Source organism: Sinocyclocheilus rhinocerous, unplaced genomic scaffold (genome assembly GCF_001515625.1).
Source record: "Sinocyclocheilus rhinocerous isolate Xijiao unplaced genomic scaffold, SAMN03320098_v1.1 scaffold1045, whole genome shotgun sequence".
NCBI classification, from domain to species: domain Eukaryota; kingdom Metazoa; phylum Chordata; class Actinopteri; order Cypriniformes; family Cyprinidae; genus Sinocyclocheilus; species Sinocyclocheilus rhinocerous.
Window position 1 is genome coordinate 401,029 of NW_015645361.1, and position 25,776 is coordinate 426,804.

Consider the following 25,776-nt stretch of genomic DNA (forward strand, 5'->3'; position numbering starts at 1 on the left):
ATATATATATATATATATATATATATATATTCTGCTTATATGTAAGAAAATGGTCAGTAGAAAAACATAGATCACTTTAAAATTATTAAACTTAATTTTATAAAAACTAAATATAAAAAAATTACTAAATGATACATTCACTTATGAATTAAAAAGGCATACAATTAAAGTCTTTTTCACAAGAATAAAATATGTTTTCAGAGAATACACCTTTAATTTTGATATATATATATATATATATATACAGTATATATATATACTGTATATATGTGTGTATAATATACATTTTTGCTGCTAAGCAAGACAAAAATGCTGATGAAGAAATGTGCAAGATGTGCATGTAAACCTTTAATGTTCAAAGCCCTTATGCATACAAAACACAAAACCACTGTCCCTGTGAAAATTTGTGTGTGTTCAAATGGGAAGGAAGGGAGTTTTAGGAACAGAGGAAAAAGGAAGTGCCGCTGCTCAAATCTGAGTGCATGAGACTTTTTAAACCTTTCTGCAATCACTTGCAGATTTGCATTTAAGAATCAAAATGAATCCTCAGTAGCACGACGAGACGTTATTTGTCTCTCAAGCTCATCAATTTCGTCAGTTACAGTATTGGCACACACTCTCTCTTTCGCCTTCACATTCAACTCTTTTTTTGTATGCCCTGTGGTTGCAGATTCCACAATGAGAATGTTCCCACGGGCCGACACACACAGACATGCACACCACACACACACACAATAGTACTAAATGCTTGAAATGTTCACATACAAAGTACTTTTACACTAAATATGTTCAAATATACTGTATATATATTAAAAAACATTAAACATTTTTTATTAAAAAACATTTAAAAATTTGTATATATAAACTTGTGTTTTGATTTTGAACATATTATAAAAAATGATTTTTAAAAGTAAATTAAACAAAGATTACTGGAGTACCTTTTAAAAGAAGATACTATTTCAGTATTTTTACATCAAAATTTCACATTTAATTAAATTTGTTACTTGCTGTTTCTTAATTTGAGAAATTTACTAGCAATTTCTGAGTGAAAATTGTTTGTACACCAATTTTCTTTCAATATATATAAACACATACAATAGAATATATATATATACAGTGGGTACGGAAAGTATTCAGACCCCCTTAAATTTTTCACTATATATTAGAAAAAATGTATATATATAGATTTAATATAATAGATAATATATTTTTTTGACATTCTAAATAGAACAAAGGCATACATATTTATTTCTTGTGTGTTTTTAATATTAAGTATGGTATATAATAAGTACATGGTATTACCATATGTCCAAAAAGTCAATGTTTACCAAGGTACCAACTCAGAAAAAACATAGCCTAGTATTAGCCTATATGTCCAAACACCCATGGCATGGTGCCATGTCCAAAAAACTTGAGACGTTTCCCGGTGATAGGCTAAACTTCTCCCTCCTTTAGAATTTAGGGACAAAAGACGCACACTTTCAGCACTGGGTCTTGATTTGTTAATCAGGCCTCCCCCGCTTTGCTATGGGTCCGAACTGGCGCCAGGAGAAAGCAGTGATCCGCCCTAGTCCCTCCTCAATCCTCTACATGGGACAGGAATAAACCTGTATATCCCACATTCACCCTGGGAAGAAAGTGTGAGAAAGTGTTTTTTTCCTTCCCTTGCGGTGAAACTAAACTGTGCAGGGAGTGTTCGCTCTTTTCATTTTTTTCAGTTCCACATTAATTTGAAGCAAATCTCTCCCTCAGTGCCTGCGCGGATGGATAACGGGGGCGGGCGCTTTCCGTCCCGAGCGTGAGAAGTCCTCGAGAGGAGCGCGTTCAGAGTCCCACGCGACAGTGACATCAGCACACGCGCGCAACGAGCGCAGAATCAAGCGGAGAGTTTCCCACGAGCGGCAGACACGCTCTTGAGAGACGCTGGGATTTATTTATTAATTAACACGGATATTTATTCTAACTCTTTTGCACTTTCTGGAGATTTAAAGAAGACTTCTGGGGATCTATGAGAACTTCAGGAAGGATTTTAAAGAAGTTGTAACGCCGAGGCGGAGTTATGAACCGTTTCTTGGTGAAATTAACGCTACTGACGGCAGCATCGCTCGCGACGGTGGCACAAGGTATCAAACATAAGTGCAACTCTAATAACATTATATGCATGTAAAACGTTGATTCATTTTCACACTATTGAGTTTGGTTTTGCTCTGCTTGTAGTGATAATTCTGCGCAACTTGTGCTTTGAGCGTCACTTGTTGCACAGAATAGCCTCATACTGATAAAATTATTTTCGTCACATCTATTTTTTTCTTTCATTTCCATTATTTTAAATCAAGTACTTGCATGGTTTTTGCATGATACAATAGTGCCAAAGTAGCAATCGACAATGAAAATACATAAATAATGTGTCAGTTGAGAAAATAAAAATTAACATTGAATAAAATAACAAAGGCTTTTGGAAAGAAATTCATATATTAAACTCGCTCGTCCTTTGGTCAGTATATTATTGATTGGTGATCGATATTGTTAAAGATTCAGTTGAATTGAAAGTGTAATTCGGTACAAGTTCATGCATACAGGGTGAACTGGACCACTTTTGCCACTTATAAAAGGTTTTTCCAATTTATCTGAATTGTTATTTATCTCTTTCACTCACTTATGTAACTCTGTTCTTGTTATCATGCGTATAACCGTAAAGATCACAGATTAATGTCTTCACGTTAAAGTTGAGTAACTTCAGAAGTATCGCTGTAACTTTATGACAGTGTAAATGCTTGACTTCTGAAGTTATTGCGGTTGTTTTTTTAGTGCGCAGGATTTTTTTGTCTTGTCCCTGATGTTGATTGAGTTGCATTGTGTGTGGAGTCTGGAGGAAAGCGATCTGTGCGTGAATGAAGGAGAGAGGGAGGGTGAGGAGGGGTTGTGCTGTTGTTCTCGTGCGCTGGTAAACAATGGCTCGAGACTGTTTTATGGGCTCGTGCTGGACTCTGATTTCTTTTGTCCGCGCGGCGTGGGCTCCGCAGCTGTCGCGCGCGCGCTCCCTCCACCTCCACACACGCGCGGGCCACGCCGCCAGGACAGGCACCCGTGGAGGAACCGAGAGCCTGACAGACAGGGGAAATGACACAACTAGACAGAAGAGACGGGAAACGAAACAAAAGCTTTTTAAAGTGATTCAAACCTGAAGTAAACAAGTGAAGTAAGCGAAAATATCCAAATAAGAAGTACTGTGGTGGTACCCGGGTACAGTAATGGTATCTGATGGTAATACCATGGTACTTTGAAATATAGAATGCACTAGTATTCATATTCATGTATCATCGTATTTAATCCAAAAACATGGGTACAGTCGCTGAAAACATTTCAGGCAATTTTTAGGTTAAAGTCAACTAAATTAATAGGCCTATATAAAATGGATAATTAAATATAAAAATAAATAAAATAATATAATATTTGAAATAATAAAACGAAAACGCATAGGAAAAAACATATAAAAAATGTTTAACTTTAAATAAAAAAATTTAAATTTAAAAGAAAATGTAAAACTTTAACATTTTATTCGCAATCTCTAAAAAATGACTTTGTGAAATCTCTTTCCAATAATCATTAATGACTGAAAAAGTCATGTAAATTTATTCAGTCAAAAATGTACTTAAGTTTACTAGTCAAAAAATGTATGAAATCCATTGTACGGCCTAGTCTGTGCATTGAAGTTCTACGTTTTAAAGAAACAAAAAGAGAATTAGTACTACTAGTGGTTTAATCCGTAATAAGAACTAGTCTGAGAGTTTTGACTAAGAGCTTTGTCTCTAGACAGTTGTTACCAATTAAAGACCGCCTGCAGGCAGCTGGTTTCATTCAACAAGTGCACAACTGCAGCCTAGAGCGACTGGCCTAGATGCGCTGTTAATCCTTAAAGTGTGATGATACACGCTCCTGCGAAATAAATATGCTTCCTTCCGTAAATGGGCACATTTGACTTATTAAAACATATTGAATGCTTACCCAGACTGCATAAAAGTCAAGATGTGCACATCCCAACACTGTCAGCTGAACTTAAAGTAGTGTGAAGCTGATATATTAATACTGAAACGGGAAGACTGTATTTTGAGTTTAAACCCTTGTTTAAGGTTGACTGCCACATGGAGAGGGAATTGTTGAGGATGTGGAGCTATTTCCAGGCTCAGTGTTGGATAACTGGATTTTTCAGGATCTCTTTGGATGAATAGTCAAGAACCCCCCTCCATTCCTCCATCAAAGTCAGTTATTCACAGCCCAACAAAAGGCCAGTGGCTCTCCATCGGGGCCACAAAACAAAGGGATCTGGGCCTTGTTGAAGTCTATAGGTGGCGAGGTTCTTTTGTGAGGAGTTAGCATGTGCGTTTGCATTGACAGGTGTGCTATGGGATGCGCAGGTGGGTGGGTGCATGTTCGACCTGGTTTTCTGCAGGTGATTTGTGTGTTAGGATGCAGTAACAGATGTTTGTCTTTGTGTTTAGGGCAAAGATGCTCAGAATACTGTCAGAATGGAGGAATATGCGAGCTCAAGCCGAGCGGAGAAGCAACATGCAGGTACGTTACAAAAACATACTAAAGGTTCTAAGTATAACTTTTTTTTATGGCATTGGTTCCATGAAGAACTTTTAACAGCCATGGAACCTTTCCATTGTACAAAAGGTTCTTTAGAGCATTAAAATGTTCTTCACGCTAAGAAAAAATGTCTGGGGAACCAAAACTGTTCTTCTATGGCATCACTGTGAAAACCTCCATTTGAAAGCTTAATTTTTAAGAGTGCACTCTCAAAAATGTAGTTTCTTTATTGGCATATATGATTCCATGAAGAACTTTTACTATTCATGGAAACTTTCCATTTTACTAAAGATTCTCTGGAGCGTTAAAATTTTCTTTACACTAACAAAAAATGGTTCTTGTAAGAACTGATCACTGAAAAGTGGCACCAAAAATGGTACTTCTGTGGCATCGCTGTGAAAACCCTGTTTTGGAACCTTTAGGAGAACCTTTTCATGTAAAAAAAAAAAAAAAATTCTTGTGGAAAACCATCATTGTTCTGGACCTAGAATCCAAAACATGAATCTGAAAACCTAACGAATGAAGAACTTTCTGAATCTATAAAATATAGCAGCTCAGTGGTTCTTTGCTGACCATGTGTGTATACCTGTGTATTTGTTTGTAAGCTGTGATCTACCACTCTGAGATTGCATCTTTAGGCCCAAACCCCTTCTTAGTAACCAAAGCAACCAAAACAAAGCACTCAGCATCTTTTGAGTGTGTGTGTGTGCATGTGCGAACGTGCACGCGCCCATAGTCATTCTGTTTCAAACTTGGATAAAAGACCTCCCTACCAACCCCCCAGTAGTCCGTTGGTGCCCTGCTGCAGTGGGACGCTGCTTCTGTCAATGTCTATTCATGCCATTCAGCCCAACAGCTGGCCCTCACCTCCTATTGTCTCACACACACACACACACACTTAGCATGGAATAAACCTTGCATTTATTCTCATAGGATGCATATAGCAAGATTTACTATGATTTGGCCATCAAAATCAGAACATGTTTGTTTTAAATTGTTTATTTCTCGATCTTTGTCGCTTTCATTGTGTGTTTTCTTACACTCGTGAGGCTGTTTGTGTGTGTGTGAATGGTGTCTTTTTTGGACGGCAGATGGTGGAGGGGGTAATAAGACGGCAGGAACTCATGAGAAAGGCCTCAGTGTGCGTGTGTGTGTGTGTGTGTGTGTGTGTGTGTGATGCTTTAAAGGGGGAAATTTAAAAGCAAACAAGTGTGTGAGACTGTTAGCCACGCTTATCGTTCTACATTTAATCATGCATTTTCCTGTCTAGGAAAAGATTCCACATCTTGTTTTATACCTAAACTGTTTAAAATAAAATGAAAGCACAACTATTTTTTTCCTCTTTTGATGGAAATGCGAGTGTATGCCTGTGAAAAAGTTGCTGCCATTATTCTAGAGTGTTCTGATTAGTTGTTAGGGTGAATTTAATGGTTGTTATGTGGAATTAGATGGTTTCTATGATTTCTTTCCTTAGTGAAAATCTGTTTTGATGGAAGAAGTGAGTATTTGCTTGTGCAGAAGATGTCGCCATTGTTCTAGGGTTTTCTGAGTGGTTGCTATGTTGTTCTAGATGGTTGCTATGTCCCCCCTTTTTGATGGAAGAAGTCAGTGTTTGCTTGTGCAAAAGTTGCCCTCATTATCTAAGGTGTTCTGATATGTTGCTAGGGTGATCTTGATGGTTGCTAGGGTGTTAGGTGTTCTGAGTGGTTGCTAGAGTGTTCTTAATGGTTGCTAGGGTGTTGGGTATTGTGACTGGTTGCTAGGGTATTCTGAGTGGTTGCTAGAGTGTTCTTGAGGGTTGCTAGGGTGTTGGTTATTCTGGGTGGTTGCTTGGGTGTTGGATATTCTAAATAGTTGCCAAGATGTTCTTGATGGTTGCTAGGGTGTTGCATATTCTGGGTGGTTGCTAGGGTGTTCTTGATGGTTGCTAGGGTTTTGGGTATTCTGAATGGTTGCTATGATGTTTTTTGATGGTTGCTAGGATGTTGGGTATTCTGAGTGGTTGCTAGGGTGTTCTGGGTGATTTCTGTGTCCCCTCCCCCACCTTTTTATTATGAAAAGGTCAGTGTTTCCCTGTGCAGTAGTTGACGTTATTATGCTAGGGTGTTCTGATTGGTTGCTAGGGTGTTTTGGATGGTTGCTAGGTCATTCTATATGGTTGCTTACTAATTTGTTGTTCTGGTCTTTTGTTCATTGCAAATCTATGGGATTTTACCGGTTTTATTGTCTACAACAAGCCGCTTGATTTGAGGCATCATTCACATATGTAGCACTGTACTGTAAATCAGTAATCTTGATTATGAGCAATAATAACAGTTTTGATTGCCTTATCAAATGGCACTAATTAATGAATGAATGAGTCAGTCTAGAAAGGATGAGAGAGATCATATCTCTCGTTGTTGAGTGGTTCGTAGGCACATTCACTGGGGGACAAACCCTGAACATCCCGTTGTGATGACCCCGATGATAAACCGGAAGAGCAGAGATGTTTTTGATCCCTCCCAGAAATATCTCATGTGAACTTTGATGCCTTTCCTGTGTGGTCCGATTGTCAACCTTGGAAATTGTTTGTAAATGGCAGGTGTTTGTGTGTGTGAGTGTGTGGGGATTTTTCTGAATTGTTGCGTCTGAATTGAGGTCAGCGCTGCTCGAAATTGGTAAACTTCACATGAACTTCTGACATACTTTATGTGGAGTTAAAGTTGCCTGTGATGATCGTTTATGACACAGATCACAGATCAAGTGCAGGGGCAAAACTCTGGCACTCACAGTCTGAGTCTGTACTTATACTAGATTACATACTAATTCTAGACTAGGAAACTTGACCTTTTTGGGTGATGCCAAATTAAAACCACTTTTAGGTGTGGTCAGAGTTATGGGGGTGTTAAGTATAAGCTCAGCCATGTCAGGGTTGGTTATGTATGGGCAGCAGTATTGTCATTGTTAGCTGTTACAAATATTTTTAGTTAATTAAAATAAAGCTGAAATATAAAAACTATAGAAAGACAGAAAAAATAGAAATACATAAAATAAATGTAAGTACTAAAATTACTATAACTGAAATAAAAATAAAGCATATATATATATATGTATGTATGTATGTATGTATGTATGTATTGTTAGGTTTATGTTTATGAACATGATTAAGTGTTCTACGATCATTCCAAAGGCACCTGACATCAGTTTTGGAATGTTGGAGGGTGGGAAGGTAATTGGAAGTGTGGAATTATAATTACAGAGATGTCATTTGAATCCTGGAATGTTTTATGACATTCTATCGCTGGTTGTGGTTGGATTGGTGACAGCTTTTGGATGAGTGTCATAATTTTGAGACTAATCTAATATATTTGTGTGTGTGTTTTTTGAATGCGTCGTCACAGAAAGCATGTGCTGTATTTTGGGGGATGATGTGCATTACAAGAGCTATTTGTAGAATGAATCGCAATGTTTATGAGCAGGAGAACAGAAAGACACGCAGACCATACGTTTCTAAATTTGGCTTTCCACCAAAAGCTGAAACAGCAGTGTCTGAACGCATGACATTTATTGAGTAACTTCCGCATTCGAGAATTTCACATAAACTTCCATGTCATGCATTTAGTTTGTTTCTAATGTGTGGTTTTACATGCACAGTTTATGGTTAACTACGTGCTGTCCTGCTGTTCTCGTCCCAGAACTGAAAATATGTGTGTGAAGGTAAACCTGTAACTAGAGTTCAAAATCACAATATAAGAAGAACTGTATTTTTCCATTATTTGAAATAAAGCTCAAATAAAGTGAAATGCCCGACATATAAATAAAGATGAAATAAAGGTAAATAAATAAATAAAGATGACAATAAAATAAATATTAGTTGAAAAACTTAATGAAAAACGTCTCTTTAAAATCAGAAATGTTGCCTTTGCAACTAAATGAAATAAAATGTTGTAGTAGTAGATGTACTAAAATTACTAAAACTAAAATAAACCAAAAAAATTAAGAAAAATAGAAATATAAAAAAACTAAAAATGACGAAAGAACATAAAATGACTAAAACCTAAACTAGAATTAAAATGTCAACTGAAAATATAAAAATAAAAGCTAATTCAAAATATTATTGAATGTAATATAAATAATACTAAAACTTAAACTTAAAAAATAAATAAATTAAAACTTAACTTAGAGAAATGTTGCCTTGGCAACAACTGAAATAAAAAAAGTTTAAGTTGAAGTAATAAAATTACTAAAATTAAAATTGAAAAATAAAACCAAATAGAAATAAAAAATTAAAATGTCAAAAGCACATTGTTTTGACATAAGTGAAGCGAGCGACTCAGATCTACTAAGACAAGATCAATGAGTCATTGATGAGATCAAGTCATTTATCCTGTAAAAATGGTAGAAAAGTGTTTTATAATGCCAGAAACCATCACAACAAATATGAGGAACAAATACATATTTGATCAGTTCTCTACTTGTAGTGATCATCAAAACATAAACTGACTCAAACTGGCCCCAATGTCTTGTGTTTGTAAGGTGTGAAGCGCAAGAATCTGGCGCTGAGAGCCAGACACAGAAAACGAAACGAAGTTTGTTGTTTTGATTCACACCGAGGGCAGGAAGTCTGTGGTGTGAACACACACGCACGCACGCACACGCACACACACACACGCACAGAAGGCAGCAGCAGATGGTAGACCGGCCCACTGGAATGGGGGGGTCTGTAGCCTGCAGTCACAAATGTGCTCAGGGGTCATAGGTCACCACAGCATCTGTTCAGAGTCGAATCTCACACGCACTCCTGCTCTCGGACCTGTTGCCACGACGGGCTGCAGATGACTTCTGCTTCTGTCTTTGGGGACAAAGAGAGAGAGAGAGAGTTAATGCCTTAAGTAAACTCAAACCGACGCATCTGTGCATGCAAGTGTTTGCCATGGGATGTCTTTATTATTAAGGCCTTTCCACACTGAGTGCGATGCGAAAAAGCGAGGCGAATCGCCGACGAACGGTGCTTTCACACCGAACGCGAAACGATTGTTCGCCTTCTGCTAATTCACACCTGCACGCTAGGTGGCGCCAACCAACAATGCATTTTTCCTCAGATATGTACAGTGGGTACGGAAAGTATTCAGACCCCCTTAAATTTTTCACTCTTTGTTATATTGCAGCCATTTGCTAAAATCATTTAAGTTAATTTTTTTCCCTGTGTTTTTCTGTCAATATGGGGTGCTGTGTGTACATTAATGAGGAAAAAAAATTAACTTAAATGATTTTAGCAAATGGCTGCAATATAACAAAGAGTGAAAAATTTAAGGGGGTCTGAATACTTTCCGTACCCACTGTATCTCGTAAATGGATTTAACACCGTCCGCTGCTCAATATACAGCTTTAAATTAAGAGAAACAAAGTTTGGCTCTACACCAGAAACACTAACTATCTATAATGCTTACAAGAATAGGCTACATCCTAAAATATAATAAGAAGTACAATTAGCATCAAGCTACACTTGAAAATGTATGTAATTATTAATGTATTTGCTTACCCACTTTAAACCATCATTGAGTGCTTGTAATAACTTCCAGTTGTGATCTATAGTTGATTTTGATTAATAAGCAGACACATGCACTCTTTGTATGTTTAATAACGCTACACTGCTAATATTTGTCATAAACATCCTTTATTGCTCTAAAAATGTTTATATATATTTTTTTTTTTTGTATTTCATTTTTTTGTTTAAATTGCAATTTTGGATTTTTCATTGTTGTTTCCTGTTAAAGAGCAACTGAATTCATTAAAATGCACTGTGCTACATACAGTATTGCGCTTTAAAACCTATTATATTTATAAATTTATGTATTTGTGTATAATATACATTTTATTCTATTTTTTAATTTTTGAAAAATATTTTATTTTATAAAATAAAAATATATTATTAAAATAATCTCTTTTATTATTATATACTTTTAAAATTATAATTTTTTTTTTTTTCTTTACTATTAAAGAACAATGAATTAATAAAAACACAATGAACTACATTTTTTAAATAATTTCTATATATTAAGAGCCAAACTTCTGCAAATAAAAATTAGAAATTTATTTCAAATGTGAAATTTGAGAAAGAAAGAAAGAAACAAGCGCTAATATTTTGATATGTTCAGCCTAGGTTGTGATATGTTTAATACAGACTTATGATAAGCACATAGAAAAACGAAAAAATTAAAATGATGAATATGGATGAGATCAAATAATGCCAATGGAGATTCTGTGCTGATAAAAGTGAGATATCAGCAGCAGGAGTTTGGGAGGGGTGGAGTTTGATCCTCTCTTGGGAGCTGCCTTAGTGACCTTATGCCACTCGCCATGGCAACAGGCGTTGGGGGAGGGGCAGAGTGCAGTGGGAGGGGCCTGCATCACAGCTGCTCTTATTTATGCACACACCTGCTGCAGCTCACAAATACACACTCGCATGAATAAAACACACTGCGTTTACTATATCTTACTTTCAGCTTCACTTTTTGAAATGACCTTTAGTGGCTGTTAAAGAAAGTGTTCAGATGTGTCATTTGATGTGTTCGTATGTGTTCATATGAGAGAGAGAGAGAGAGCATGTGACACTGTGTGGGCTCCTGATCGCCCTGAGGAATTTAGATGAGTTTGAACAGTGTCTTTCTTTCACACACTGTTTTATACATGCACACACACATACGTTTACTTGGCCATCTAAATGAGAACACATCATAGACTTCTGCAGTTGTTATATAAAACAAATTACGACTTTAACTCTAAATGTAAAAATTAAGTAAATTTTTTTACTTGAAGGTTTTCAATTAATGACTGATTTCATGACTAATTATCTAAATCTATATGACCGTAACCCTTAAAGAAACATTTCACTTCTAAAATGTAAAAAAAAAGTCAATTTTTTTTTCACTTTTGGCTCATTTTTAAGACAAATGTGTTGTCAGCCTATTGTTAATTAATGCTATTAAAATCTCTGTGTTTTGTGTTTCTTGAGGTGTGCTGCAGACTTCGTAAATACTTATGAATTAATGAATGTATGTAAATATATAAAATATATAAAACCAATTGCCATGACCATAACCCTAAAAAATATTCAAATTAAAATAAAAAAGATTTATTATTTGTTTTTCCCCCTTTTTTATATACAAATAGGTTTTATATATATATGTATTATTCTATATAGTGTTTAATTTAAGAAAACAAAATTTCACTTGGAGCTTTTTTCATATTTAGCTCTCTTGAAACAATTTTGTTCTTGAAATATTAAGTAATATTATAATCTGTGTGTTTTTTGTGTTTCTTTAGGTGTCTTGCAGACTTTGTAAACGCATATAAATACGAGTTAATGAATAAATATAAATACATAAGCATAATTAGCATGCCCATAACTCTTAAAAGAAATATTTGCGTTTCTGTAATTTAAAAAAAAAAACCTTCACTTGAAAATTTTGTTCAAAACCTTTGTTAAATAATAATAGAATTGTTCCATGTTTTGTGTTTCTTCAGGTGTCCTGCAGACTTCGTCGGCCCCCAATGTCAGTTCCTGAACCCGTGCAGCCCGTCGCCGTGTCGTAACGGAGGCGTGTGTCGCGCGCGGACGCAGGGCAATGACGTGGAGCTGACCTGCGACTGCGTGCTGGGATACAGCGGTCCGCTCTGTCTGACGCCTGTCAATCACGCATGCATGGGCTCCCCGTGCCGAAACGGAGGGACGTGTTCTCTGCTCACGCTCGAGACCTTTACCTGCCGCTGCCCACCTGGATGGTCAGGTACGCCTGCAAATATATCACCCAAACTAGATGCTCTTCCTCACGGGTTGCACAGTGATAAAGTTAACCTCTGTCTTTCCGCAGGTAAAACATGCCAGCAGGCCGACCCGTGTGCATCGAACCCCTGTGCCAACGGCGGACAGTGTTCAGCATTCGACTCGCACTACATCTGCACCTGCCCTCCTAACTTCCACGGCCAGACGTGTCGGCAGGACGTGAACGAGTGCGCCCTCTCGCCCTCCCTTTGCCGGAACGGAGGCACTTGTAAAAATGAGGTGGGCTCGTACCTGTGCCACTGCCCACCTGAGTACGCCGGCACACACTGCGAGCGCCTCTACCACCCCTGCCACCCCTCGCCCTGCAGGAACGGAGGCACCTGCTTACAGACCAGCGACACCACCTATGCCTGCACCTGTCTGCCAGGTCAGTGCCTTTATTTGTATGTCATTTTAAATGTAAAATTTGATTAAATGAATGAATTAAAATAATATAAATTTTTATTAAAAAATTTATGATTTTTTTATAAATGAATAATTTGTGACCCTGGACCACAAAACCAGTCATAAGAGTCAATTTTTCGAAATTGAGATATATACATAATCTGAAAGCTGAATAGATAAGCTTTCCATTGATGTATGGTTTGTTAGGATAGGACAATATTTGGCTGAGATACAACTATTTGAAAATCTGGAATCTGAGGGTGCAAAAAAATCTAAATATTGAGAAAATCGCCTTTAAAGTTGTCCAAATGAAGTTCTTAGCAATGCATATTACTAATCAAAAATTAAGTTTTGATATATTTACGGTAGGAAATTTACAAAATATCTTCATGGAACATGATCTTTACTTAATATCCTAATGATTTTTGGCATAAAATAAAAATCAATAATTTTGACCCATACAATGTATTTTTGGCTATTGCTACAAATATATCCCAGCGACTTAAGACTGCTTTTGTGCTCCAGGGTCACATTTATGAATGAATGAATACATAAATAAATGCATTTTATAAATAAATGAATATTAAAATATTTTTAATTAATAATTTTAACAAATGAATGAATAATTTTATGAATAAATACATAAATATTATAAATGAATACATTTTATAACATGTTTTCATTTATAAAAATGAAGAAAATTAATACATTTGTATAAATGAATAATGAATGAATGAATAAATAAATAAAAATTATAAATGAAAACATTTTATAAATGAATACTTTTTATGAATGAATAAATATTTTTTGTGACTGAATGAATTAAGTAATATTTTTATGAATGAATAAATAAATAATTTTTGAATGAATGTATAAATAAATAAAAAATTTTGAATGAATAAATAAATGTTTATAAATGAATGAATGAAGAAATAATTTTTATAAACGAATGAATGAATGAATAAATATTTTTTATAAATGAATAAATCATGTTTTAATAAATGAATGAATTGATAAATGAATAAACGCATTTCCTATAAATGAATGAATGAATAAATAAATCAACTTACAAATAATTTTTATCAATGAATATGAATTAATGAAAAAAGAAATGAATGAACAAATAAATAACTTTTAACAATTTTGAATTTAGATTACACTTCAGTTTAGTTAATTTTATTGCCATTATTTATACTAATATTATTTATAAAATTGTGTTTTATTTAATTTCTGTCTGCAAAAACAACAGCTTTTGTTGCAGCATATATTACTAACCCTGCATGTGCACGGTTATTCATTAACAGTTTGTCTGGATGCGGCACTTTTTTTTTTTGTTGTCTTAGTTTATATTTCATCTCAATGAGTCACCTAGATGACTCAGTTACTCACTCGAGCACATAAACATACTCCGTGTAAGGCCTCAGACTCTGATGTGTATTGAACGTGAATCATTTGTCTCTCGCAGGGTTCACAGGTCAGACGTGTGAGCATAACGTTGACGACTGCACCCAGCATGCCTGTGAGAATGGAGGCAGGTGTATCGACAGCGTCAACACCTACAACTGCCACTGCGACAAACACTGGACCGGTACTACTTTTTGTACTCAACAATAGTAATGATAATAGAGTGTAATAAATATTTAGCATGCACTTCACATGTGACCTCTGACCCCCTCCTCCTTCAGGTCAGTACTGTACGGAGGACGTGGACGAGTGCGAGCTCTCTCCTAACGCTTGTCAGAACGGAGGAACGTGTCACAACACCATCGGCGGCTTTCACTGCGTGTGTGTGAACGGCTGGACGGGCAACGACTGCAGCGAGAACATCGACGACTGCGCCAGCGCCGCCTGCTCACAGGGTGCCACCTGCCACGATCGAGTCGCGTCGTTCTTCTGCGAGTGTCCACACGGACGCACAGGTACGTGCGCTTTCTAATTTAATTTCTTTATATACCAGTGTTACTTTATATACTGTTAAAGTTTTTTGATTTGTAACTTTTTATTTGTATATTTTCAGTTTTCATTTTCATTTCAGTTTTAGTCATTTTAGCTTTTTTTTTATTTCAGTTTGTTTTAGTCATTTTTATACCTCTACTTATTTTATTTCATTTTCATTTCAACTTATTCTTATTTTATTTTAGTTGCCGAGGCAACATTTCTACATTTCAAGTTTTATGAGTTAAAATTTTTCATCTCAGATTTTATCTTTTTTTATTTTAATTAAGTTCAGTTTTGTTTATTTCACTTATCTCTATGTAAACAATTGTTATTTTTATATTTTATTTTATGTGCGTTATTTATGTTTCAGTTGCGTTTCATTTCATTTGTATATGAAAACGATAGCTTTTATATTTTTTATATTTTACTTTTTGTTTTGTTAAATTTAATTAAATTATTTTGTTTTAGTTAAGTTCAGTTTAGTTAATTTTATAGCTATTATTTATATTTCAGTTGTTTCATTTCTGTCTATAAAACCAAAAGCTTTTATTTATTTTTTTAAATAATTTTATTATTTTGTTTTAGTTAAGTTCGTTTTAGTTTATTTTATGGACATTGTTTATAATTCAATTACGAAAACAATAGCTTTTGTTATTTAGCATACGTAAATATTAATATTTTATTTTAGTTCAGTTTAGTTAATTTTATGGGCATTATTTATACTTAAATTGCATTTTATTTCATGTCTGTCTATGAAAAACATATCTTTTATATATTTTCATTTTATTCCAGCTTAATTTCAGTAACCATAACCAATTGTTAACAGTTTTGGTTTCGGTTAACAATAACAAAATTGTTACCCACAGGTCTTCTGTGTCACCTTGACGACGCCTGCATCAGTAATCCGTGTCAGAAAGGCTCAAACTGCGACACGAACCCGGTGAGCGGAAAAGCCATCTGCACCTGTCCGCCTGGGTACACGGGATCGGCCTGCAACCAAGACATTGACGAGTGCTCGCTTGGTAAGTATAGAACATGATAGATTAGAAAGAATATAAAATGCAGAACGACTTCTGCATTACAGTACTGTTTGCATTTCAGGCGCAAACCCGTGTGAGCATGGCGGACGGTGTCTCAACACTAAAGGCTCCTTCCAGTGCAAGTGTCTCCAAGGTTATGAAGGCCCACGCTGCGAAATGGATGTCAACGAGTGCAAGTCAAACCCCTGCCAGAACGACGCCACCTGCCTCGACCAGATCGGTGGATTCCACTGCATCTGCATGCCAGGTATGAGTCTTTGACCACTGACCTGCATCAGAAGCGCATCATTACTGTGGTCTGACGGACGGATTGTTTTGGTGTGTAGGTTACGAGGGCGTGTTTTGTCAAATAAACACCGATGACTGCGCATCACAGCCTTGCCTCAACAACGGAAAATGCATCGACCAGATCAACTCGTTCCACTGCGAATGCCCCAAAGGTGACTACGGCATTATAATTTTTTAGAGATCTGATCATAAAAACTAGCAATGAAGATGCATTGTGGGTGAGCAGTCAAAATAAACATGGCATGCTTTTTTTCCCTGCAGGGTTCTCTGGGAATCTGTGTCAGGTGGATGTGGACGAGTGCGCCAGCACACCGTGTAAAAATGGCGCTAAATGCACAGACGGCCCGAACAAATACACCTGTGAATGTACTCCAGGTACACATTTTCAAGTCATATTCTGCACTTCTACATTTGTTTTCTCCCCTGAAAACCATTTATAATATTAGCTGTGATATTTTCTTGCACCAAAAACATTTTCACATTAGGTTTGGTTCAAATATTCCACTTGTTTTCTGAACCTTTAGATTTTAGAATGTGTTTTTGTAGCTCTATCTTATTTATCTTCTATTATGTATTTATTAATATTTTGAATTAGATTTCATTTTTAGTTTTCATTTTCATTTTAGCTTAAGTTTGTCATTTTGTTTTTAAGTATTTCTTTATTATGATTCTTAAGTAATACTTTAATTTATTTTTATAGTAATTTTCATAATTTTACTTATTTTATATCAGTTAGTTGCCAAGGCAGCATTTCTAAACTCCTTTAGAGTTTGTTTTAAAAATTGAATATTTTATTTTGCTTTCTTTTGTTTAATTGTATTTTTTTTTTTTCATTTTATTAATTGATTTTATCTTATTTGTATTTTTTTCTGTTATTTTATCTTAATTTATTTAATCTTATTTTATTTTAACTTTTTTTTGTTGTATTTTATTTAAAAAATATATATATATTTTTTTTTTTTCATTTAGTCTTATTTCTTCTCTTTTTTTTTATCACCAAAAAAGATTTTCACAATATTCCACCTTATTTCTGATCCTTAGAATTGTTATTGTAACTCAGTCTTATTTTGAAGGCTGCACCCTTTGGAGGTCGCATTTGTTGGCCGCGTACGTCATTGAAGATGTCTCATTTCAGAAAAGCAACTGCTATAAAACCAATGAGCATAAATTACTGTAATTTCTTCCTTGCTTTGGAATGTAATGGTTACTTTTTTGAAATGAGGCTGCCCTAGTGATGTATGTGGCCTCCAGAGGGTGCAGCCTTCGAAATGAGACACAACCTGTAAATAATTCCATATGTAAATTACCTGTATTATGATTGGCTAACATCTTCGCATATGAAATGAGCGTCACTGCCAACATTCTAAATTTGCAATGTGGCTTTTCAAATGTATTTCTGCAGGGTTTGCTGGCGCTCACTGTGAGTTGGACATAAACGAGTGTGCGTCGAGCCCTTGTCATTACGGCGTGTGTCGGGACGGTGTGGCCACTTTTACCTGTGATTGTCGCCTCGGATACACCGGCCGCCTGTGCGAGACCAACATAAACGAGTGCTTGAGCCAACCCTGCCGAAACAGAGGCACCTGCCAGGACAGAGAGAACGCATACACCTGTACCTGCCCTAAAGGAACCACAGGTAACACATGCACGCACATAAAAACACTTGTGCGAAATATAACGGTGGATTTATCATGACATAATCATGTCGTGATTGCGTCCGCAGGAATGAACTGCGAGATTAACATTGACGACTGCAAGAGTAAACCGTGTGACTACGGAAAGTGCATCGACAAGATCAACGGCTACGAGTGTGTGTGTGAACCCGGATACACAGGTGAGTCAGAGCAGCATCTGTGTGTGTGTGTGTGAGAAAACAGGTGAACAGGTGGCTAGCGAAGTGCAGAGCTTGTGTATCAGATAACAGATATGACTCAGGACAGAGACTGCCTTTCCCAACTGGGACACACACTCACACAGGTGTGCTTTACATTAATGCCACGGCCCGACCGATCACAAGACTGACCCTTTGTATGTTGCATTTAAGGAAATGATACAATAGGCCCTGCTATACTGTGAATATAGGACAGCAGCAGGAGGACTTTCACAATTTAGCATGGCATCAAGTGCCTTTAAGGACACAATTTAAAACAAAACTTTATTTTATTAAGGGCTGATATTGCCCACAATCTTGTTTTCAAATTAGAATGCAAAGCAGAAACAGTAGTTTTTATATGCATAAAGCTAATAACTAATAATGCATAAATAACTAATTAATTTAGCTCATGCTGTTGTTTGTCCCAATATTGCAACTTTATTTTATTAAGCAATGATATTGCCCACAATCCTTTATGCCACATAAGTGGAGGACAGTTTTCAACCTCAGTTTTATGACTTTTTCTACTAAAATAACACTGAATGCAAAGCCAAAACAGCAGTCTTTATATGCATGAACATAAAAGTTAATAAAGAATTTTAACTAATTTAGCTATATGCTAATGTTTGAGTGCAAACGGCAAGCATATGCAACATAAAACACTTTTTTTTTTCTTGCTGTTTTTTTTGTGTATATATAGTATACATTTAAGTCATTTAAGTGCCTTATTACTTGTAAGTTTTGCTATATACAGCTTTTATATTGCCCATAATCCTTTGCGCTATGTAAGAAGGCGAGGACAGTTTTTTGAGCTTTTCTCAACCTCAATTTTACAACTTTTTCTAATAAAATACCACTGAATGCAAAGCTGAAACAGCTTTTTTTATATGCATGAACCTAAGAGTTAAGTAATAAAGAATTTTGAGCTAATTAAATTGGCTAGATGCTAATATTTGCATGCAGAGAAAAAAAAAACATAATTTCTTAGCCTAGTATGTCCCGATATTGTCATAATTAAATCTTTAAGTACACAGATTGTCATTGCAATTTTATTTTATTAATTAAGGGCTCATATTGCCCACAATCCTTTGTGCATATAAGAGGTGGAAAGTTCACTTTTTAAACATCATTTTTATTTCTTTGTATGTATGTTTTCCAGCATGGTTTTTGATGCATATAGATTATTTAGCACAGCCTCAAATGCCTTGTTTGCTATATTATAAAGTGATTTAAGAAATAGTCCCTAAAATGTAAACCAAGGTTAATAGTAGGCAGTCTATGGGTGCTGCAAGTGAACAGGTGTTTTTAAGTATGACCTGAACACTTGAGCAGCGCTATATGTATTGTAGTAAGTATTATACTCTGTTTAGCGGGTGTAATTAAGGGCTCATATTGCCCACAATCCTTTGTGCATATAAGAGGTGGAAAGTTCACTTTTTAAACATCATTTTTATTTCTTTGTATGTATGTTTTCCAGCATGGTTTTTGATGCATATAGATTATTTAGCACAGCCTCAAATGCCTTGTTTGCTATATTATAAAATGATTTAAGAAATAGTCCCTAAAATGTAAACCAAGGTTAATAGTAGGCAGTCTATGGGTGCTGCAAGTGAACAGGTGTTTTTAAGTATGACCTGAACACTTGAGCAGCGCTATATGTATTGTAGTAAGTATTATACTCTGTTTAGCGGGTGTGAGAGAGAAACTGCAATAAAGTCCCACTGTTGTAAGAGAATCAAACAGTTACCCATTACTCTACAGAGGAGGTGTGTGTGTGTGTGTGTGTGTGTGTGTGTGTGTGTGGAGGGGGTAATTGTTGGTCGGCCGTCTGTGAAATAGGGTCTGTCCTTTTGTATCTGCAAACAGCTCTCTGTAGGACCTGCCCTCCCCCCAGCGAGTGTGTGAGCGGGTCTGAAAGACAGAGAGAAAGGACGAATGAAAGAGCACAAGAGGGTGGAGGAAATCCTTTGTGCATTTGGAGCAGGGCTGGAGATTTGGGATGGGGCCCACACACACAAACACACACAAAGGCAGACAAAGAACAAGAGGTCAACACAAATCTGAGTCCCAAGGAACATTCCTTTACTATGCAATTTAACTTATCAATAGTTATACGTCTCAAACTTCTGCTTAGATCACTGTAGACTTTGGAGAGCATCATATATGATAAATGCAGATGGTCAGTGAGGAAAATGATTGACAGGCTTTTCTCAACATATGTGAATGTGATATAAATCAAATATATGGCCTTTCAGTTGTTTATTATTATGAAGATAATGTGATATTGACCTTAGAAACAACCTAACATCAATTTGAACCTCCTTTACTGTCTTAAATGAGGTCAGAATTGGTCATATTTCCTCAATTTATTTCATCAATCTTCTTCATTTGTGTGTGTGCGTGTATATAAAAATAAAATAATTTTTAAAAATACTTTAAATGTATTTAAAAAGGTACATATATTATTTTTAAATATTATATATATATATATATATATTAAATAAATTAATATTTATAAATTAATTTTATTATTTTAGTAGTTATTATTATTGTTATCACTTTATTGTTATTTTAAATAAATGCCGTTCTTTTGAACATTCTATTAATCAAAACAATCTTTTTAAAAATGTGTCATGATTTCCACAAAAATTTGAAACGGCACAACTGTTTTCCACATTGATAATCATAAATGTTTCTTGAGCAGCAAATCGGCATATTAGAATGATTTCTGAAGGATCACGTGACACTGAAGACTGGAGTAATGATGCTGAAAATTCAGCTTTGATCACAAGAATAAATTACATTTTAAAATATATTCGTATAGTAAACAGTTCTTTTTCAATTCTAATAAAATTTCACAATATTACTGTTTTTACTGTATTTATGATCAAATAAATGCAGCCTTGGTGAGCATAAAGGACTTCTTACAAAAACAATTTTCAAAAAAAATCATACTCGCGTAACTAAGGCTTTCATAATCAAATCACGTCCATCCTATATTATTTCCCACTGATTATTCAGTTGCACTCACATATGTCACATTTCAGAAGGTAACAGCGAATTGCATTTCTCTCTTGTCTTTTCCACACATTTTTATATGTATTGATATTCCTTACAGGCTCAATGTGTAACATCAACATTGACGACTGCTCATTAAACCCGTGTCACAACGGCGGCACCTGCATCGACGGCATCAACAGCTTCACCTGCCTCTGTCCGGAGGGTTTCCGTGACGCCACCTGTCTCTCCAAACACGACGAGTGCTCCAGCAACCCTTGTATCCATGGCAACTGCCTGGACCAGATCAACAGCTACAGATGCATGTGCGAGGCCGGCTGGACGGGACGCAACTGCGACATCAACATCAATGAGTGTTTGTCCAACCCGTGCGTGAACGGAGGCACCTGTAAGGACATGACCAGCGGCTACGTGTGCACCTGCAGAGCCGGCTTCAGCGGTAATATGCTGTGTCCCAATTCAATGTAGTATGGAAGATTAGGTCTAATGCGTTTGCATACTATTTACAGTGGATTTTCAAAGTATGCATGCTTTTTGGGCTGATACTGCACAAAATCCTTTGCAGTACATATGGGAGGAGTTTGGGATGGTTCACATTCAACCATTTTAAATTTTATGAACTTTTTATACTAAAAATCGCATTAAATGCAAAGTCGACATAGCTGTTTTTAGATTTTGAACCTAAAAGTTAAGTAATAATGAAATTACTAATATGAAACGCATAACGCTTACATGCAAATGGCAACAGAGTGTGTGCACAATTTTATGCACATTTTTTCAAATGTAGTTAGTATAAATAATAAAATAAATAAAAATAAAATAACAGTAAAAAAAATTTTCAATAGATTTATTCAAATAAAATAAATCTTAATGTAAGACTACATAAGAATTAGTGACAGTTAACTTTTAAACCTTCTTCAATTTTCTACACTTTTTCTACTAAAAATAGCATTGAATGCAAAGCCAAAAGAGATGTTTTTTTTTTTATGTGTGAACAAACTTTGCACAATATAATTCGCTTACAATTACTATTACTCAATTTTATAACAGAGTAAACATAGTGTGCCACAATGCTGTCGTACTGTAATGCTACACACCCAAAAGCATGTATTTCCCCTTTTGTTAGTTTATTTTTGCATTTAGTGTAGATAATGATTTGACTCTGTGTTTTCTTGCGTTTAGGTCCCAACTGCCAGACAAATATTAATGAGTGTGCGTCCAACCCCTGCCTAAACCAGGGCACCTGCATCGACGATGTGGCCGGATTCAAGTGCAACTGCATGCTGCCTTACACCGGTACAAACATGAACACACACACATAACAGCCATTGTACAGCTGGTTCTTGTTTTGAAACGGCAAGCTTTGCAGAGGTGTGTGAAAAAATGTCAGGGGACGAGAAATAACTGTGTCGAGGGTGGCTACTCAAATAGATCCATTTCCTGTTTGGCCCCTTCCTGTTTCCTGTTGAGGCAAAGAATTGACAATAGAAGGAAACGCCAAGTGACTTCCTTCTTCGGCTGGTCACCGTAGAAACAGATAAGGAAGTGCCTGCAGGAACTGAGCTGGAAAAATGAGGCAGTAGAAGAGTGAGACTGAAATAACAAAGAAAGAAACTTCTGCGCCGAATCAACAGGCTTTTTCTGCACTGATTTTGAGGAAAAACCTGCAGAATTCTGGGTGGATTTAAACATGCTCAAATGTGTATTACACTTTTATTGGTAGCAGAAAACATACTCAAATTAGTCAAAATATTTAATAAACAAACATTCAGGGGGTGTACAGTATGCTTTTGCAGTGTTTTCCTGCCTGTATCAGCGTTATTTTAGTATCATGTATACCAGTGGTTCTCAACCTTTTTTACTCCAAGGCCCAAGGCTCCAAGGTATAATTATGTGAAGCTCAATTATACAGTAACTTTAACAAATAAGCACAATTCAACCTGCCATATTAAACAAGACACCAAAGGACTGCATATAAACTACTATACGGATCCATTCAGAATTGCTAAACACCAAAATATAAATGAAAAATGAAAACATTCTAAATGTGAGAAAACTCAGCGATCTGAAGGCGGCTCGACGTCATCAGTGAACAGTTCCTCTGTCAGAACAAGATCTATCTGTGTTTGGAGCATCTGATGCCCATATGCACATAAACACCACTGATCCTCACAAACTTCTCCAAAACACACTTCTTCAGCAAGCATCTGTTATAAAACACTCGCTGTACATTAATTTTGACAACTACATGAATAGACAGAACTGTGTTCAAGCAGAAATATGATGTTTTAGTGATCAGTGCGCCGAGAGCGCACATACACGGGTGGATTTAAGTTTAGTTAACGACAATAACCCTAGCCTGTATGTAACTTTTGCATCAGTTTTGACGCTTTCTCAATGTGTGTGTTTCAGGCGAGGTGTGTGAGAGCGTTTTGGCTCCCTGCACTCAGCGTCCATGTAAGAACGGAGGCGTTTGTCGCGAATCGGAGGATTTTCAGAGCTTCTCTTGCACTTGTCCTGCTGGATGGCAAGGTAAGAGTGTGTGTGTGAGTTCATGTGTCTTTCACATTCTCTACATGTCATGATCTTCTTCATAACCGCTGTCGTCTCACTACAGGTCAGACGTGTGAGGTGGACATTAACGAGTGTGTGAGGAATCCTTGCACTAATGGAGGAGTGTGTGAGAACCTGCGTGGAGGATATAAGTGCCGCTGCAATCCCGGATTCAGTGGAGATCTGTGCCAGAACGATATTGACGACTGCGCGCCAAGTAAGACACGCAGAACATGCACAAACCTAGACAGCATTTCTGGGCATCATAGAACATTAGATGGTGCTTTTGATGCCCTGTAATGCTGTCTTCATAGGCAGCTCGCTAGGTTTTAAAACAGACATTGTTTTAAAGGACTATTATACAAGAATAAAATAAAAAAATTAACTATTATATGTGGTTTTGAAATCACTCTGTGATGTTTTATGCTCTCTTTTAATTGAATTTGTTTTCCTCATTTTAATATGCTTTATACATTTGTATTACTAAAGCAATGCAAATAAAGCAAAATAACAAGCAAATAATAAAATAAAATAATGTAAAAAATAAAAAGTAATAAAAAACAAAGTTAAATAAAATTCTGTAAAATAAAATTTTACAATTGATAGCAGAAGTGCAAATGATAAAAATAAATGTAAAAAAGTCAATTAAAAAATGTGAAAAAAATTAAACTGAAAATTGAAATGAAGTAGTTTTATTTTAGAAATAAAATATTTAATGTCTTTTATACTGTTTTAATAATACAAATGTAAAATAAAGCAATATAACAGGTGCGAATGCTAAAATAAAAATTAATGTAAAAAATTAAAAATGAAATGAATTAGAAATCAAAAAAGAAAATTAAGTAAAATGCAGTTTTATTAAAAAAAAATTAATGTGATTTATTTGCACTGTTTTAGTCATACGAATGTACAATAAAGCTAAATAACAAGCACAAATGGTAAAATAAAATTAATGTAAAAACAGTAAATGAAATTAAATGAATAAAAAATGTTATATTAAATTTAAAAAATTAAAACAAAAATGAATAAAAACAGAAAATTAAATAAAATGCAGTTTTATTTTAAAAGTGAAATATTTAATGTGCTTTATTTGCACCATTTTAGTAATTCAAATGGTACAATAAAGTAAAATAAAAAAGTGCAAATGATAAAATAAAGATAAATTGATGTGAATTAAATTAACAATTCATTAAAAAGAAAATTAATTAAATGTCATTTTATTTTAAAAATAAAATATTTCATGCAAATTAACAAAAAGAATAGATTATGTGGTAACATTCCTTAATAAACAAGAGATTATTAAAATACTGAATAAAAAGACTGAATATGGCAGTAATTGAAATTCTTCTCTCTCTCAGATCCGTGCAGTAACGGCGGTGTGTGTCAGGACCGTGTGAGCGGCTTTGTGTGTGTGTGTTTGGCTGGTTTCCGTGGTGAGCGCTGTGCAGAGGACATAGACGAGTGTGTGAGCGCCCCCTGCCGAAACGGAGGGAACTGCACCGACTGCGTCAACAGCTACACCTGCAGCTGTCCTGTAGGATTCAGCGGCATCAACTGTGAGATAAACACACCCGACTGCACTGAGAGGTACTTGCACGACACTTTTTCAAATGCATTTTAAGTTCATGTTATTTTTTTGCATTTTACGTATTTTAAAATGAAAATGCATTGAATTCTTTTTCATTTGCATACTGGCAATCTCAATCTGTGTTGTTTCTCCTCACCAGCTCGTGTTTTAATGGAGGAACATGTGTGGACGGCATAAACTCGTTCTCATGCGTGTGTTTGCCGGGATTCACCGGGAATTACTGCCAGCATGACGTTAACGAGTGCGACTCGCGGCCATGCCAAAACGGAGGCATGTGTCAGGACGGATACGGCACCTACAAATGCACCTGCCCACACGGATACACCGGACTCAACTGCCAGGTACACAAACACACGCTGTTTTTCCTCTCTAAACAACAGAAATCTGTAAATTAATCTACAGGAATATATACAAATTTATATAAATAGTGTATATAGTTATATAATTATTTTTATCTTTTATTTTATTTTATTTATTTATATACAAAATAATGTATATTTTTAAATATTATATAAATAGATATTATATAAATATATATCTAGTGATTTTTTTTTTTCATTTCTTTATTTTTTAGTAGTATATTTTCATGATGTTGATATATTTGGTACATGTTTTATTTCCTGACGCTTGTGTGTTTCAGAGTCTGGTGCGCTGGTGTGACTCCGCCCCCCGTAAGAAC

At 35.6% G+C, this 25,776-nt stretch overlaps 1 protein-coding gene across 1 annotated transcript in view; it reads left to right on the forward strand.

Moving 5' to 3' along the window:
• The first annotated feature begins 1,841 nt into the window (after positions 1–1,841).
• LOC107705975 (neurogenic locus notch homolog protein 1-like) overlaps positions 1,842–25,776 on the forward strand; it is a 36,340-nt gene continuing 12,405 nt past the window's right edge. Inside the window, 20 exon segments of the mRNA XM_016509517.1 lie at positions 1,842–2,123; positions 4,500–4,572; positions 12,097–12,359; positions 12,444–12,782; positions 14,265–14,387; positions 14,485–14,718; positions 15,604–15,759; positions 15,839–16,024; positions 16,104–16,217; positions 16,327–16,440; positions 17,468–17,701; positions 17,789–17,899; positions 21,057–21,395; positions 22,139–22,252; positions 23,369–23,488; positions 23,574–23,726; positions 24,868–25,096; positions 25,237–25,438; positions 25,738–25,773; position 25,776. The exon segment at position 25,776 is cut by the window's right edge and continues 129 nt beyond it. Coding sequence (XP_016365003.1) covers positions 2,060–2,123; positions 4,500–4,572; positions 12,097–12,359; positions 12,444–12,782; positions 14,265–14,387; positions 14,485–14,718; positions 15,604–15,759; positions 15,839–16,024; positions 16,104–16,217; positions 16,327–16,440; positions 17,468–17,701; positions 17,789–17,899; positions 21,057–21,395; positions 22,139–22,252; positions 23,369–23,488; positions 23,574–23,726; positions 24,868–25,096; positions 25,237–25,438; positions 25,738–25,773; position 25,776 — 3,205 coding nt within the window. The 5' untranslated portion in view covers positions 1,842–2,059.